Genomic DNA, 13,513 nt, shown 5'->3' with positions numbered 1-13,513 from the left:
TAATGTTTTCAGAAGGTCTCTTTCTATAAGTCTATAATATAGAACCAAACTATTGTTGTATGTAAAGTAAATAAGGTTTTTAAAATGTTTAAGAAGCTTCATTTAAAATTAAATTAAAATGCAGAGCCCCCCAGACCGGTGGCCAGGACCTGGGCAGTGTGAGTGCCACTGAAAATCCGCACGCGTGCCATAGGTTGCCTACCCCGTTATAAGGTAATAGTTAAATGTTTGCTCGGTAACTATACAAATATTTGCTCTGCCACTGTAAACCATCAGGAGGGAGGCGTCATTAAGTGTGACATACACAAAAGGGGTCATCTCTCCACCAAAAGGTGGCCCATAGACACCAGACAAGCCTCAGTGGACAAAAGACTTTGTTGATTCTTCCCCCCACAGCCATGAAGAGGAGAGCTCACCCCATCAGCTTGAACGCCGGGGGGGGGGAAGGAAATGAAAATCCCAGTTAAAAAAAAAATTATGTCTACGCTGCTTGAACTCTGAGGGGCAAAGAACCCAACCAAGTCAGGCAACCAAGCCCAGGCCTCTGCCCCCAGCAAGCGCAGCTGGGACACGAAATGGGAAGAGACGGGGAGAATTGTTTGTAATGTTTTATTGACAATAAGTAACTGGACAGCTGGAGAGTAAAAGGCGGATGGGAAAGGAGATTCCCCAGCTACTGAGAACAGTTTTCTTCATGGCACCACAGTAGCACAAACATGCAGGAACTAACAGAGGGAATTACGGCGCGAGAGTCTCACTTGCAGGAACGTTTCATAAATCTGTGTCACTCATGTTCCCTTTTCTTCTCGGCATTTTTCTAGCCCTCACTTCCCCTCCCTGTTTATTTTCCCGGGTCTCTCTCACTGTTCTCCCCTCCCCGCTGCAGATCATTGGCTTCTCCATTCTTTCCCCTGATTTGATCCCTTCCCCTCTTTCTGCTCCCTGGCCGGTTCCCCTGCCCAGGCATATTTTCCTTTCACGCTTTTCATTTCTAATTTGTCACCATTTCTCCCAGTCTCTCCCTTCATTCTTGTTTTATTTTAATTCCCATTTTCGTCTCGCTTCTCCTTGTCCCTCTGGTTAAACCCACCCTGCCCCTGCCAACCTCAGGAGTTTAAAAAAAAAAAATCATGAGACTGACCGAAAATGATGATTTTTTTAAAAGATTATATAATGGTTTGGGGTCTATCTGCACCCCTGCCCATCCCACGTGTGTGTGTGTGTGTGTGACAATTTCACAATGTGGCCAGCTGTCTGGGAGTTACAGGGGAAGGTGACTTCGGCCCCTGCGGGAGAGGTGCTGGCTGGGAGACCCCCGTGAGCAATAATGACACAGATTTGTACAAAACACTCCCTGCCCCCAACCCTCCAAATACTGGTGCTGCAGGGAGGAAGGGGGGAGGAGGTTTCAGGCGTCAGAGATAAAGTGCCAGGGGTGCTGGGGAGATGAGAGTCCTCCAGGGTCACAGAGACTGGGATGATAGCTAGATAGAGATGCCCATGGTCAGAGTCATCCTGGACCACAGAGAACAGTGTGCTCTCCCTCCGTCACTCCCTGCTCTCCGTGGCTTCAAAGTCCAGCGACTCCAGGGAGCCGGCGGGGTCGCAGAGCCCACAGGGAGAAAATCGGTAGGACGACAGCAGTCCTCCACAGTCATAAAGACTAGGACACCGGAGGCTAGGCAGGCCGGTTTTGGGGTCCCCTGGGGGACACAGCCTGAGCCAGGATCTCCACACCCAGAGCCAGGGGCGGATTCTCTCGCCGGGGATGGAGCCCGGCGGGAAAGTGAAGATTGGGGCCTCGCTAACCGCGTCAGAAAATGTCACCTGCCCCCGTTCACAGTCCAGAGAAACCCGGATCCTGCTGGGGACCCGGCGCAGGGGCAGGCGGGTGGCTGGGGAGGTGAGAGCCCGGAACTGACCCCACCAGCCCCGCTCCACTGCCCAGATCCCCTCCTCAGGGTTAAGGTTGATCCATCCCTTCCTCCTCACAGACTCTCTGGCCACCCCCACCGCCCAGTGTCCCCCCTCCTGCACCCTCACCTCCACCTCCCAGCAATGTCGCCCCGAGGCGAAGCCCTCGCCGCCCAGCACGCAGCGCTCAGAGTCAAATCGCTCCGGGTTGTCGGGCAGAACCTGCCGGGTGTGTCCCCATCTCACGCTTTTCCCATCCGCAGAGAGGACAAGTTCGGGGTGAGCCGTGTCTGGATCCAGGGTCACATTCACTGCGGGGAGAAGAGAGAGAACCAGAGCATTAGGGGCAGAGCTAGAGGCAACGGGGTCTTCCTAAAAGTGTGGTGGGGAGGAAGAGGCCCCACCCCCTATGTGGCCCTGCCCTATCTGTGGCCCCGCCCCTCCTCTTCCTCCTAAGGCCCTGCCCCCCGGCCAATCCAGAAGTCGGAGCCAGGGAGCCCAGGCCCCTCTAACATGACCTGGCTAAAAAGCTGCAGCCGGGTCATGATAAGCTTGGGCGGCTGTGGGGAGCCGTGGGTCTCCACCTGCCCTGGGAAGGGGACCTGCGTGGAGGGCTGCTCTCAAGCCCCCCCCACTCCAGGCAGGTGGAGTGCCCACGGTTCCCCACAGCTGCCCGGGCGGCTCATATCATGACCCGGCTGCAGCTTCCAGGCTGAGGAGGTGGCCGGGCCCATGGTGAAAAGCCAGGCCCATCCACTTTCAAAGGGGGGAGGGTCATGACCCCTTGGACCCCCCCGTTTTGGCACCCCTGGGCAAAGCACAGCCCAGGTGGAGGCGGGGGGGAAGGAGGTTGGGACCATTTCTCACAGTCCCCAGCAGCCTTGTTCTGGCCGGGACCATCCTGGGTCCCAGGGAGCTGCCTCTGCCCTGAGGCTGAGCAGAGGGGTCACTGCAGTTCCTCGTTTCTCGCTTTCCCAGCAGGAAGGTGTCAGGAGCTTTGAGTGAGGAGGGGGCAGGTACCAGCTTTAAACCCCAGCGGGAAGCTCCACTCCCTAGCCGGGGGGCCGAGAGGGAAGTGCAGCATTGGGGAAAAGCCACCCAAGACCAGAGAGGACCCGGTGGGGGCATTGGGTGGGGCAGCCCCCAGCCCCGAGAGTAGGGAGGGGAGCAGCACCCGAGGGACAGCATCCCCCCAATCCATGGAGCCGTGAGCAGCTCCAACAGCAGCGCCCAGCCCTGCCCGGGGGAAAGGCCGGATGTCGGAGTCGAGCCATGGGGGTAAAGGCGAGGGCCGGTGATGGAGCTCTGCTCGGGTGCTGGGCAGGGAAGAGCGTTCCTGTTCAGGTTGGCGTCAGGACTGCCTGTGTGACTTCAGCATGGGGATCCCCTCATTGTGTTTCTATGCTGGGCTGGGTGCGATGGTCGGCGTTAGTTTGGTTGGTAACTTCAGCTACCCTCCCGCGAAGACGTTTTCACTGAAGATTTCTCATGGTTGAAAGACAATCTCCACCGGCAAACTCACCCTGTCTGTGTGCTCCTAGGGGTTCCCCTCTTTTTGTCTCCAGTTTAGGCGGCAGAGTGGCTGGAGGGGGAAAGGAGAAACAAGAGGCGATTTCAGGCATTCCTATTTATAACAGCATTCCCACTCTGAACTCATAGAGCTGTGTGTTAATCATGACAGAGAAACAGAAACAGACACACACTTAGGTATTTAATATAAATTAATCTGAAACCTTCTCTTCCCTCTCATAAGAACGGCCGTACTGGGTCAGACCAAAGGTCCATCTAGCCCAGTATCCTGTCTTCCGACAGTGACCAATGCCAGGTGCCCCAGAGGGAATGAACAGAACAGGTAATCATCAAGTGATTCATCATTCCCTGTGGCTCATTTCCCCACTCCTGGCAAACAGAGGTTAGGGACACCATCCCTGCCCATCCTGGCTAATACCATTGAGGGACCATTCAGGCATCTCCCAGCCATGCAATCAAAGCCATGAAGCCTCACAACCATCGTAGGACATACAATCTGCGAGAGAGAGTTACTTTTCCCTCATCCGCCCCTTCAGACTCCAGCTGGTTTGTTTCATTCCTTTGCTGCCTTTTGGCATAAGCTAGACCCAGATGACGCAAAGATTTTTATCATAACAGGAACTTTACCCACTTAGGTCCCTTTGACACTAACAGGATGTTCAGAGCTTGCGAAATCCCTGGCTCTAATTGTGAGCTGTTGGGTCTGTTTACTCAGCGTCTCTACAGAGAACAGCACAATGGGGCCCTCGTCCACCATAGGCAGAAATATGAACAAGAATAGAATCATTTTATCCATGGGGGAAACTGAGGCAGGGGGAAGGTTGGCTCACTGGGCCTGTATCGGCTACAGGAGAGAGGGGAGCCCATTTGTGACTCCGCTCTTCAGTGGCTGCAGGGCCTGGTGCAGAGCTTGGCACGGGCTAAGAAGAAGCCAGCCAGAGTTACATCCCTATTACCGTGGCCCCCGTGTGTCTTGGCCAGCGTGCAGAGTACCAGAGTCCCAGCTTGTCGCTGCCCACCTCCCTCTAACCGTGGTCCACCCCCTTCCTCTTCCACCCCGCCTGCGACACACGACTGGATCAGAGCGATGGACTGGATCCAGATTGAACACGTGGCCTTTCATTTTGGGTGCCAACCTTTAGGCCCCTGCAGTCTGGTTCTCAGAGGGGTTGGGCACCTGTAGCTCCCACTGCCTTCACCTGCAGCTGTGGATGCTAAACAGCTCTTGAGCATGTGCCTGCAGTTCTCAAGTTGGGAAAGAAACACCAGTGGCCAAAATTAGGCCATTTTGCTCAATTTGGGCCTGAACGTTGTGATCTTCGGTAAGTCATGAATTGATGCGAGACATCGTGGTCCCTGGGCCCCGGCTACATCGTTCTCTGCTTTCCATTACTTATTACATTAAGCATTGGGAATTGGTATATGGGTCATTTCTTCTGCTCAAGTTTGGACGGACCGAGACTGTGTGATTATGCCAACTTGCTTGGCTTTGGCCCAGTGAGGAGTTTGCTTGACATAAGGAATTGTTGTTTTAAGTGACCTTGTTATTAAGTGATGTGCTCATAAATTGCTATGTAACAGCGGGGTAGCCGTGTTAGTCTGAATCTGTAAAAAGCAACGGAGGGTCCTGTGGCACCTTTAAGACTAACAGAAAAGGTGCCACAGGACCCTCTGTTGCTTTTTATAAACTGCTATGTGGCACAAAGAGATGTTTCGACCGCACAATGTGCTGAAAGACAACAGACCCCCAAAATGTCCTGCCCAGGAGCAGTTAGCAAGGTCGAACAACCCCCAGGTACAGAAAAGGGTCAAAGTGACCTATGCATAATCAATGGTAATCAACCAATCAGAAAAGAGAACAACAACATGCAACTATCTTGGACAGCAAAACCCTTGGCCTTAAAAAGTTGGTGTACGTGTTTTATATGAGTTACATAAGATATTTAATATTCGTAACACTCAAAGGTGATTGGAAAAGAACTAATACATATATAATTTGGATGTGTATAATGTCGGACATTGTAAGGCGTAGTCAGAGCGTCGTAGGAGAAATCCGCCTATGCCCCAGGAGATGGTAACTGGCCAGTACTTCTTTGTCATTTCTTATTTTAATAGTAATTGTAATGGCAAGGCATGCTTTTGGTACACATAAAGGTTTGAATTCATAAACCTGAGTGTTTTGGTCCCCAAGCTTATGCCCAAATAAATCTGTTAGTCTTTAAGGTACCACAGGACTCCTGGTTGTTTTTGTGGATACAGACTAACACGGCTACCCACTGATACTTGGTCCCCAAGCGTGTGGCATTCTCACCCAACAATTAAATAGATGCATCATCTAACTATGAACCAACTGGCCAGACCCATTCTCCTCCCACTGTCTCACAGGTTTATCCCAATTTCCCCTCCTAGATCCCTTCTAGGTACCTTTGAATTTCCTCAGAGTCTCCATGAGAGCATTAGTTTTCTGGGAGAAATCACTGAGTCTCACTTCCAGTTCAGGAGAAATCGCCACTGGCTGCTGGAACTTCCCCGTCTCACACCTGTACAGGAACAATTTCACATGGTTATATTTCATTTAGTGACTCATTATAAGTTCTTGCCAGTGAGTCGCTGCTGTAATGGGCCTGGAGTTAGAATTCCTCTCCTCCTCTCAGCTTCACAGCAGAGCAACCTTCCCCCAGAGATCCGATTCATATTCTTCAACTCTGGTCTGGAGAGATCCGCGCTGGGGATAAAAGGGGAAATGAGTCATAGAATATATCATAGATGATTAGTGTTGGAAGGGACCTCAGGAGGTATCTAGTCCAACCCCCTGCTCAAAGCAGGACCAACCCCAACTAAATCATCCCAGCCAGGGCTTTGTCAAGCCTGACCTTAAAAACCTCTAAGGAAGGAGATTCCACCACCTCCCTAGGTAACCCATTCCAGTGCTTCACCACCCTCCTAGTGAAACAGTGTTTCCTAATATCCAACCTAGACCTCCCCCACTGCAACTTGAGACCATTACTCCTTGTTCTGTCATCTGGTACCACTGAGAACAGCCGAGCTCCATCCTCTTTGGAACCTCCTTTCAGGTAGTTGAAGGCTGCTATCAAATCCCCCCTCACTCTTCTCTTCTGCAGAGTAAACAAGCCCAGTTCCCTCAGCCTCTCCGCATAAGTCATGTGCTCCAGCCCCCTAATCATTTTCATTGCCCTCCGCTGGACTATCTCCAATTTGTCCACATCCTTCTTGTAGTGTGGGGCCCAAAACTGGACACACTACTCCAGATGTGGCCTCACCAGTGCCGAATAGAGGGGAATAATCACTTCCCTCGATCTGCTGGCAATGCCCCTACTAGGGCACACTGTCGACTCATAGCCAGCTTCTCATCCACTGTAACCCCCAGGCCCTTTTCTGCAGAACTGCTGCCTAGCCACTCGGTCCCCAGCCTGTAGTGGTGCAGGACCTCCATGGCCAATTCATTCCATGGCCAATTCACTCCTTCACCTCCAGGCTCTCAGGGACAGGAGGTTCCCATGTTAGGTGTTGTAAAAATCTGCCCACTAAAGACCGCAGGGATGTAATATCTCCAGGAAATACTTTCGGTCGATCTTTCCCACTGAATGGATAATTCCAGAGTCTTCCATAAAAGGGTGAGAACTTCAGGATTTGTATCAATAATGTGACCTCCCCCACATATTTGGCTGTAGAGCCCCAGGGAGATGCGGTGCTAACATCCTCTCCAAGCTCTTCCCCAGCATTGTGAAGTGTGAGGGGGTGTGAGGGAGAGCCATGTATCTGCTCAGGGTAGATCTAACATCCTAGAGCAGAGAGAGAGAATTTCAGCACTACCTGACACACATTTTATATTCCAAGGAAGGGATATTGCAAATATAGAATTGTAGGACTGGAAGGGACCTCGAGAGGTCATCTAGGCCAGTCCCCTGCACTCAAGGCAGGACTAAGTATTATCTAGACCATTCCTGACAGGTGTTTGCCATACTGCTCTTAAAAATCCCCAATGATGGAGATTCCACAACCTCCCTAGGCAATTTATGCCAGTGCTTAACCACCCTGACAGTTAGGAAGTTTTTCCTAATGTCCAACCTAAACCTCCCTTGCTGCAATTTAAGCCCATTGCTTCTTGTCCTATTCTCAGAGGTTAAGGAGAACAATTCTTCTCCCTCCTCCTTGTAACAACCTTTTATGTCCTTGAAAACTGTGATCATGTCCCTTCTCAGTCTTCTCTTCTCCAGACTAAACAAACCCAGTTTTTTCAATCTTCCCTCATAGGTCATGTTTTCTAGACCTTTCATCATTTTTTATGTTTTTCTCTGGACTCTCTCCAATTTGTCCACAATTTTCCTGAAATGTGGTGCCCAGAACTGGACATACTACTCCAATTGAGGCCTAATAAGCACGGAATAGAGCGGAAGAATTACTTCTCGTGTCTTGCTCACAACACTCCTGCTAATACATCCCAGAATGATATTTGCTATTTTTTGCAACAGTGTAACACTGTTGACTCATATTTAGCTTGTGATCCACTGTGACCCCCAGATCCCTTTCCGCAGTACTCCTTCCTAGGCAGTCATTTCCCATTTTGTATGTGTGTAACTCATTGTTCCTTCCTAAGTGGAGTACTTTGCATTTGTCTTTATTGAATTTCATCCTGTTTACTTCAGACCATTTCTCCAGTTTGTCCAGATCATTTTGAATTTTAATTCTATCCTCCAAAGCACTTGCAACCCCTCCCAGCTTGGTATCGTCCGCAAAGTTTATAAGTGTACTCTCTATGCCATTATCTAAATCATTGATGAAGATATTGAACAGAACCGGACCCAGAACTGATCCCTACGGGACCCCACTCATTATGCCCTTCCAGCATGACTGTGAACCACTGATAACTACTTTCTGGGAATGATTTTCCAATCAGTTATGCACCCACCTTATAGTAGCTCCATCTAGGTTGTATTTCACTAGTTTGTTTAGGAGAAGGTCATGCAAGACAGTATCAAAAGCCTTACTAAAGTCAAGATATACCACATCTACCGTATCCCTTCATCCACAAGGCTTGTTACCCTGTCAAAGAAAGCTATTAGGTTGGTGTGACAGGGTGAACTCACCCCGCACTCGACGGGGAAGGGTTAACCCCTCACTGTGGGCTGGGCATAGTCCAGATGCAGCACTAGGATAAAAGGGAAAAGCCCAACTCAGTCCGGGCTGGCCACAGAGGAGGAAGGATGCTCATTGCTCGCTTCAGCCCAAGGGCAGCTGAAACTCCTGACCGTGAAAGACGGAGACCCAGACTGATGCCCAAGTGCCTGTGGAGGTCCGAGAGGGATCAAAGTCACCAGGAAACACACACGCCGAAAAGCCCTGAGACCCTGACAACACCTCAGCTACAGCTCCAGGAGATATGGTAGGAAGTGGCCCGGGGGGTGGAGGGGGCGCTAGTTATTGTCCAGTAGGAAGTGTTTCGGTGGGAGCCTCGCTGACTCAGTGGCAGAAAACCCCGTCACTGTTAGGGCCCTGGGCCAGGCCCCGGAGGAGCAGGGTGGGCCCAGTCCCCCTAGCCTATCCGCCACCCCTCCCCCAAGTGGGGATGCATTGACTCTCGCCAGTAGGCCTTAGTGCCCTGTGACTGAGGGCAACTTCATTGACTCTGGCCGGGCTTCCCCGTGAATCAGAGTCAATCCCATTGACTCTGGCCGCTAGGCCTCACTCCCCTGCATACCAGGGTTACCCTGTTGATTTTAATCCTTAGACCTCCGCACCTCGAGGTAAAGGACGGCTTGAGGGACAGGGTGAACTCACCCCGCACTGGACGAGAACACCCACCCCGCCACACGGGGTAGGGAATGTGAGCAATGGTCACTGAGAGGCCTGCATTAAGAAGCCCAGGAAGAGAGAAGACATGTTTTCCCCCTTATGGATACTTGTATTTCGCCACTCGGGGAATCTTAGGCCTCAAAATGGAGTCAGATAAAGACATTAAGCTGACTGCTCTGCAATTCCCTGGGTTGTCCTTAGTTCCCTTACAGATCAGCACTAGATTTGCCCTTTTCCAGTCCTCTGGAATCTCTCCCGTCTTCCATGACTTTGGTTCAGATACCTCCTCAGTCAGCTCATTGAGTATTGTAGGATGTATTTCATTGGGCCCTGGTGACTTGAAGACATCTAACTTGTCTAAGTCATTTTTAATTTGTTCTTTCCCTATTTTAGTCATTCAATTGCTACTAATCTTTTTGGTAAAAACTGGAGAAAAAAAAAGTCATGTCGCACTTCTGCCATTTCCACATTTTCTGTTATTGTTTTTTCTCTCTCATTGAGTAATGGGCCTATCTTGTCCTTGGTCTTCCTCTTGTTTCTAATGTATTTGCAGAATGTTTTCTTGTTACCCTTTATGTCTCTAGCTAGTTTAATCTTGTTTTGCACCTTGGCCTTTCTAATTTTGTCCCTACATACTTGTGTTAAGTTTATAGTCATCCTTTCTAATTTGACCTATTTCCACTTTTTGTAGGACTCTTTTTTTTTTTTTGAGTTTGACCTTTGCAGATCTCCTGGTTAAGCCACGGTGGTCTCTTGACATACTTCCTATCTTTCCTACTCAGTGCAATCGTTTGCTCTTGTGCCCTTAATAATGCCTCTTTGAAAAACTGCCAACTCTCTTGAATTGTTTTTCCCCTTAGACTTGCTTCCAATAGGATGTTCCCTACCAACTTGCAGAGTTTTCTAAAGTCTGCCTTCTTGAAATCCATTGTCTTTATTGTTCTTTTTTCCCTCCTACCATTCTTTAGAACCATGAACTCCACCATTTCATGATCACTTCCGCCCGAGCTGCCTTCCACTTTCAAATTCTCAACCAGCTCCTCCCTATTGGTCAAAATGAAATCTAGAACAGTCTCGCCCCTGGTAGCTGTCTCCACCTTCTGAAATAATTTTTTTTTTGCCAATGCATTCCAAGAACTTATCGGATAATCTGTGCCCTCTTGTGGTTTTTTCCCAACAGGTGTCTGGGTAGCTGAAGTCCCTCATCACCACCAAGTCCTGGGCTTTGGATGATTTTGTTAGTTGTTTAAAAAAAGCCTCATCCATCTCTTCTTCCTGGTTTGGTGGTCTATAGTAAACCCGTACCATGACATCACCCTTGGTTTTTACCCCTTTTATCTTTAGCCAGAAACTTTCACAGGTCTGTCTCCTCTTTCCATCTCAACCTCAGTCCAAGCGTATACGTCTTTGATATATAAGGAAAAACCTCCTTCCTCTTTTCCCAGCCTGTCCTTCCTGAGCAAGCTGTACCCTTCTATGCCAATATTCCAGTCACGTGTATTATCCCACCAGGTCTCTGTGAGGCCAACTATGTCATAGTTGTGTTTATTTACCAGCATTTCTAGTTCTGCTTATTCCCCATACTTCTTGCATACGTGTACAGACAACTAAGATGCTGATTTGATTTCCCCTCATGTTCTCTCTCGTCTCTCCTATGTCCCTGCTATAACGGCCCCTGCTCCCCGCAGATACTTCCTTCTATCTCACTGATCAACTCACGGAGTTTGTGAAGATACGGAACAAAAATATCCCCAATCTCCTTGTCCAGCTCTTCCAGCAGGGGTCACTCTTATTCCTCCAAGAACTGAAATTCAGACCATTTTCTGTCCCTCCTTTTCTATCTGTTTCTGTAAAACAATAGGAAAAGAGCTGGTCGGGAACATGACGGCAGCCAGGGTTTTTTTTTCAGGGAGTTACAGCGTGTGTAGGAGGGAGAACTTCTTTGCAAACCCTGAGATTTTTGACACTCAACTCTACCCTGTGGTTCTTGGGAGAGGATCCTCTCCCACCTTTGCCTTTTAGCCCCAATAGCCCTGACAAGGGATGTTTCCATGTCGGACGTGGTTAGGATGTTGTGTTACCAGTGGCCTCTGGGAAGGGAGATCCAGAGCCGCTGGACTCAGCATTACACTGACAGAGATGCCAGAGGGGGGAAAAACAGAATCAAATGATCCAACCATGCAAGAAATGACACAAATACAGTGAAAGCCACAAGGGCTAGAAATGAACTCATTCCCTGAAATGAAAGCTTAGATTCTGCCCGTGAATCTAACACCGAAAATCTATGATGATGGAGAAACACACACCAGCCGACATTCACCAAGGCCACCGAGGAATCTGCCTACAAACAAATCTCCATGGGTCAATAACAGGTACCTACCAGACACTCCTGACTTGTCCCCTCTGCAGTCACTTTAAATCCCAGGAGCTTTTTTTCCTCTCTTCCCTCAGAGTCTTCAGATGGGCCTGAATTTTTTTCCTGTAGGAACAGAGATGCTTTGGGAGGTTTCATGTTGAGAGGGGTGTGTAGTAGATGTGCTGATTTGTGTTAAGCCTGGGTGGGGTTTGCCCTGGCGCTGTCCAATGCCCTAGAGTTCCTATTCCTACGTAAAGCTCCTGGAAGCAGTGGATTCTGGGAGGTCTCAAAAGGCTGCACGGTGGGACGAACAGAACCACTTTTGCTGATCCTTGGCCACTGTGCACAAGAAAACAGCTCAGACTGACACAGGTCAGCACCGACCAGAGGCTAGTTTTGTTGCAGCCTAGTGGTATTTGTGCCTGGGACCTTTATCAAGGAGTCTTTTCCTCCCACGCTTCATCACTGCTGGGGTAGCGGCATGGCCTAGTGGCCAGTGCCCCAGGCTGAGAACAGACCTGGGTTCTAGGCCTGGCTCTTCCCCTGACCTGCTGGGTGACTTTGGAAAAATCACTGCTTTCTCCTCCCCCCCCTCCATTAGGCCATCACCTGTGATATCTGTCCCTCACTTTTGAGGTCAGAGATCATCTGGGGTCTGAAGTGGCTGCTGAGATGGAAATAATAATAAATACTGTGATACAAATCAGTAACAATAACAGCGTTTCAGAGGGGTAGTCGTATTAGTCTGTATCAGCAAAAACAACGAGGAGTCCTTGTGGCACCCTAGAGACTAACAAATGTATTTGGGCATAAGATTTTGTGGGCTAGAACCCACGTCATCGGATGCATGGAGTGGAAAATACAGGAGCAGGTGTATACACACAGTACATGAAAAGATGGGAATTGCCTCACCGAGTGGAGGGCAACTCCCATCTTTTCATGTACTGTGTAAATAACACCCTTGTAACTCCCCCTTCTCCAGTCTGAAGGCAACGCTCCCACATCGTGTGGCTCGCAGCTCTCGTGACGTAAACCTCACTGATCCTTTAACAGCTTCTGTGCTGTAACCAGTGCCCGTATTTCACCAGCGAGAGCTGGTTTTGAAAAGGATTCAGCTCCTCAGATAAGTATCAGGGGGTAGCCATGTTAGTCTGTATCCACAAAAACAACAAGGAGTCCGGTGGCACCTTAAGGACGAACAGATTTATTTGGGCATCAGCTTTCGTGGGTAAAAAAAACCCCCACTTCTTCATTTTTTGTCTTGCTCACCACACTGCCAGATCATTTACTTTTATCGCCTCTCCCGTATAACGAAGGCTGAATGATGCAGTTACCGCTGTGGCAGGTGAAATGACACCGTATTTAAAATCCAGACTTACACCGCGCCCCACCTCGTACACTTCTGGGCAGCCTCCTCTATGGGAACCACGGGTGAGTTCTGTGAGCCGGAGACAGACGGCAAACCAGACAGACAGAACTTTGATCCTCTTCACAGAATGGTTTCAGAGTCTCCTGGTGCTTCCCACACCCCCTCTCCCCTCCTGATCCCTTTGCTGCCGGCAAACTCAGCCGTTTGACTACTTCTACGACAGCACTTTTAAAAGGGTCCAATAGTTTAGGAACCCCTTTGTGAAATAAATGACCCTGCCCAGGGTAAATCCGGCTTTCCTGAGCTCGGCGACAGCCCCCGTCTGCAGCACCCACCGGGCGCTTCCCCTTCCTGGCACCGACTTCTGCTGTTTGCTGAGAGCCAGGAGCCCCCTGGGAGAGTCACACCCCCCCCCCAATACCCCCACAGCTGCCCCTCCACAACCCCCCCACAGCTGCCCCTCCCCCAGCCCCCCATCTGCCCCTCCACCAATCCCTCCACCAATCCCCCCACATCTGCCCCTCCCCCAG

General features: G+C 50.0%; 1 protein-coding gene across 4 annotated transcripts in view; it reads right to left on the bottom strand.

Moving 5' to 3' along the window:
• Positions 1-598: 598 nt before the first annotated feature.
• The window catches only part of LOC113405399 (butyrophilin subfamily 1 member A1-like), a 13,282-nt gene continuing 367 nt past the window's right edge, over positions 599-13,513 (bottom strand). Inside the window, exons 1-6 of one of the 4 annotated variants that reach the window (XM_026646590.1) lie at positions 12,994-13,052; positions 11,639-11,737; positions 10,978-11,105; positions 5,869-5,984; positions 3,437-3,496; positions 599-2,225 (exon numbers count right to left, since the gene is read on the bottom strand). In XM_026646590.1, coding sequence (XP_026502375.1) covers positions 1,549-2,225; positions 3,437-3,496; positions 5,869-5,893 — 762 coding nt within the window. In that variant the 5' untranslated portion in view covers positions 5,894-5,984; positions 10,978-11,105; positions 11,639-11,737; positions 12,994-13,052 and the 3' untranslated portion in view covers positions 599-1,548. Of the gene's footprint in view, positions 2,226-3,436; positions 3,497-5,868; positions 5,985-10,977; positions 11,106-11,638; positions 11,738-12,243; positions 12,282-12,993; positions 13,053-13,513 lie in introns of those variants that run through there. The other 3 variants (XM_029914353.1, XM_026646588.1, XM_026646591.1) reach the window with 3 other exon arrangements.

The sequence above is a fragment of the Terrapene carolina genome, unplaced genomic scaffold (assembly GCF_002925995.2).
Source record: "Terrapene carolina triunguis isolate 2854851 unplaced genomic scaffold, T_m_triunguis-2.0 Scaffold35472, whole genome shotgun sequence".
NCBI classification, from domain to species: Eukaryota; Metazoa; Chordata; order Testudines; family Emydidae; genus Terrapene; species Terrapene triunguis.
This window is presented reverse-complemented; position numbering and strand designations above follow the sequence as displayed.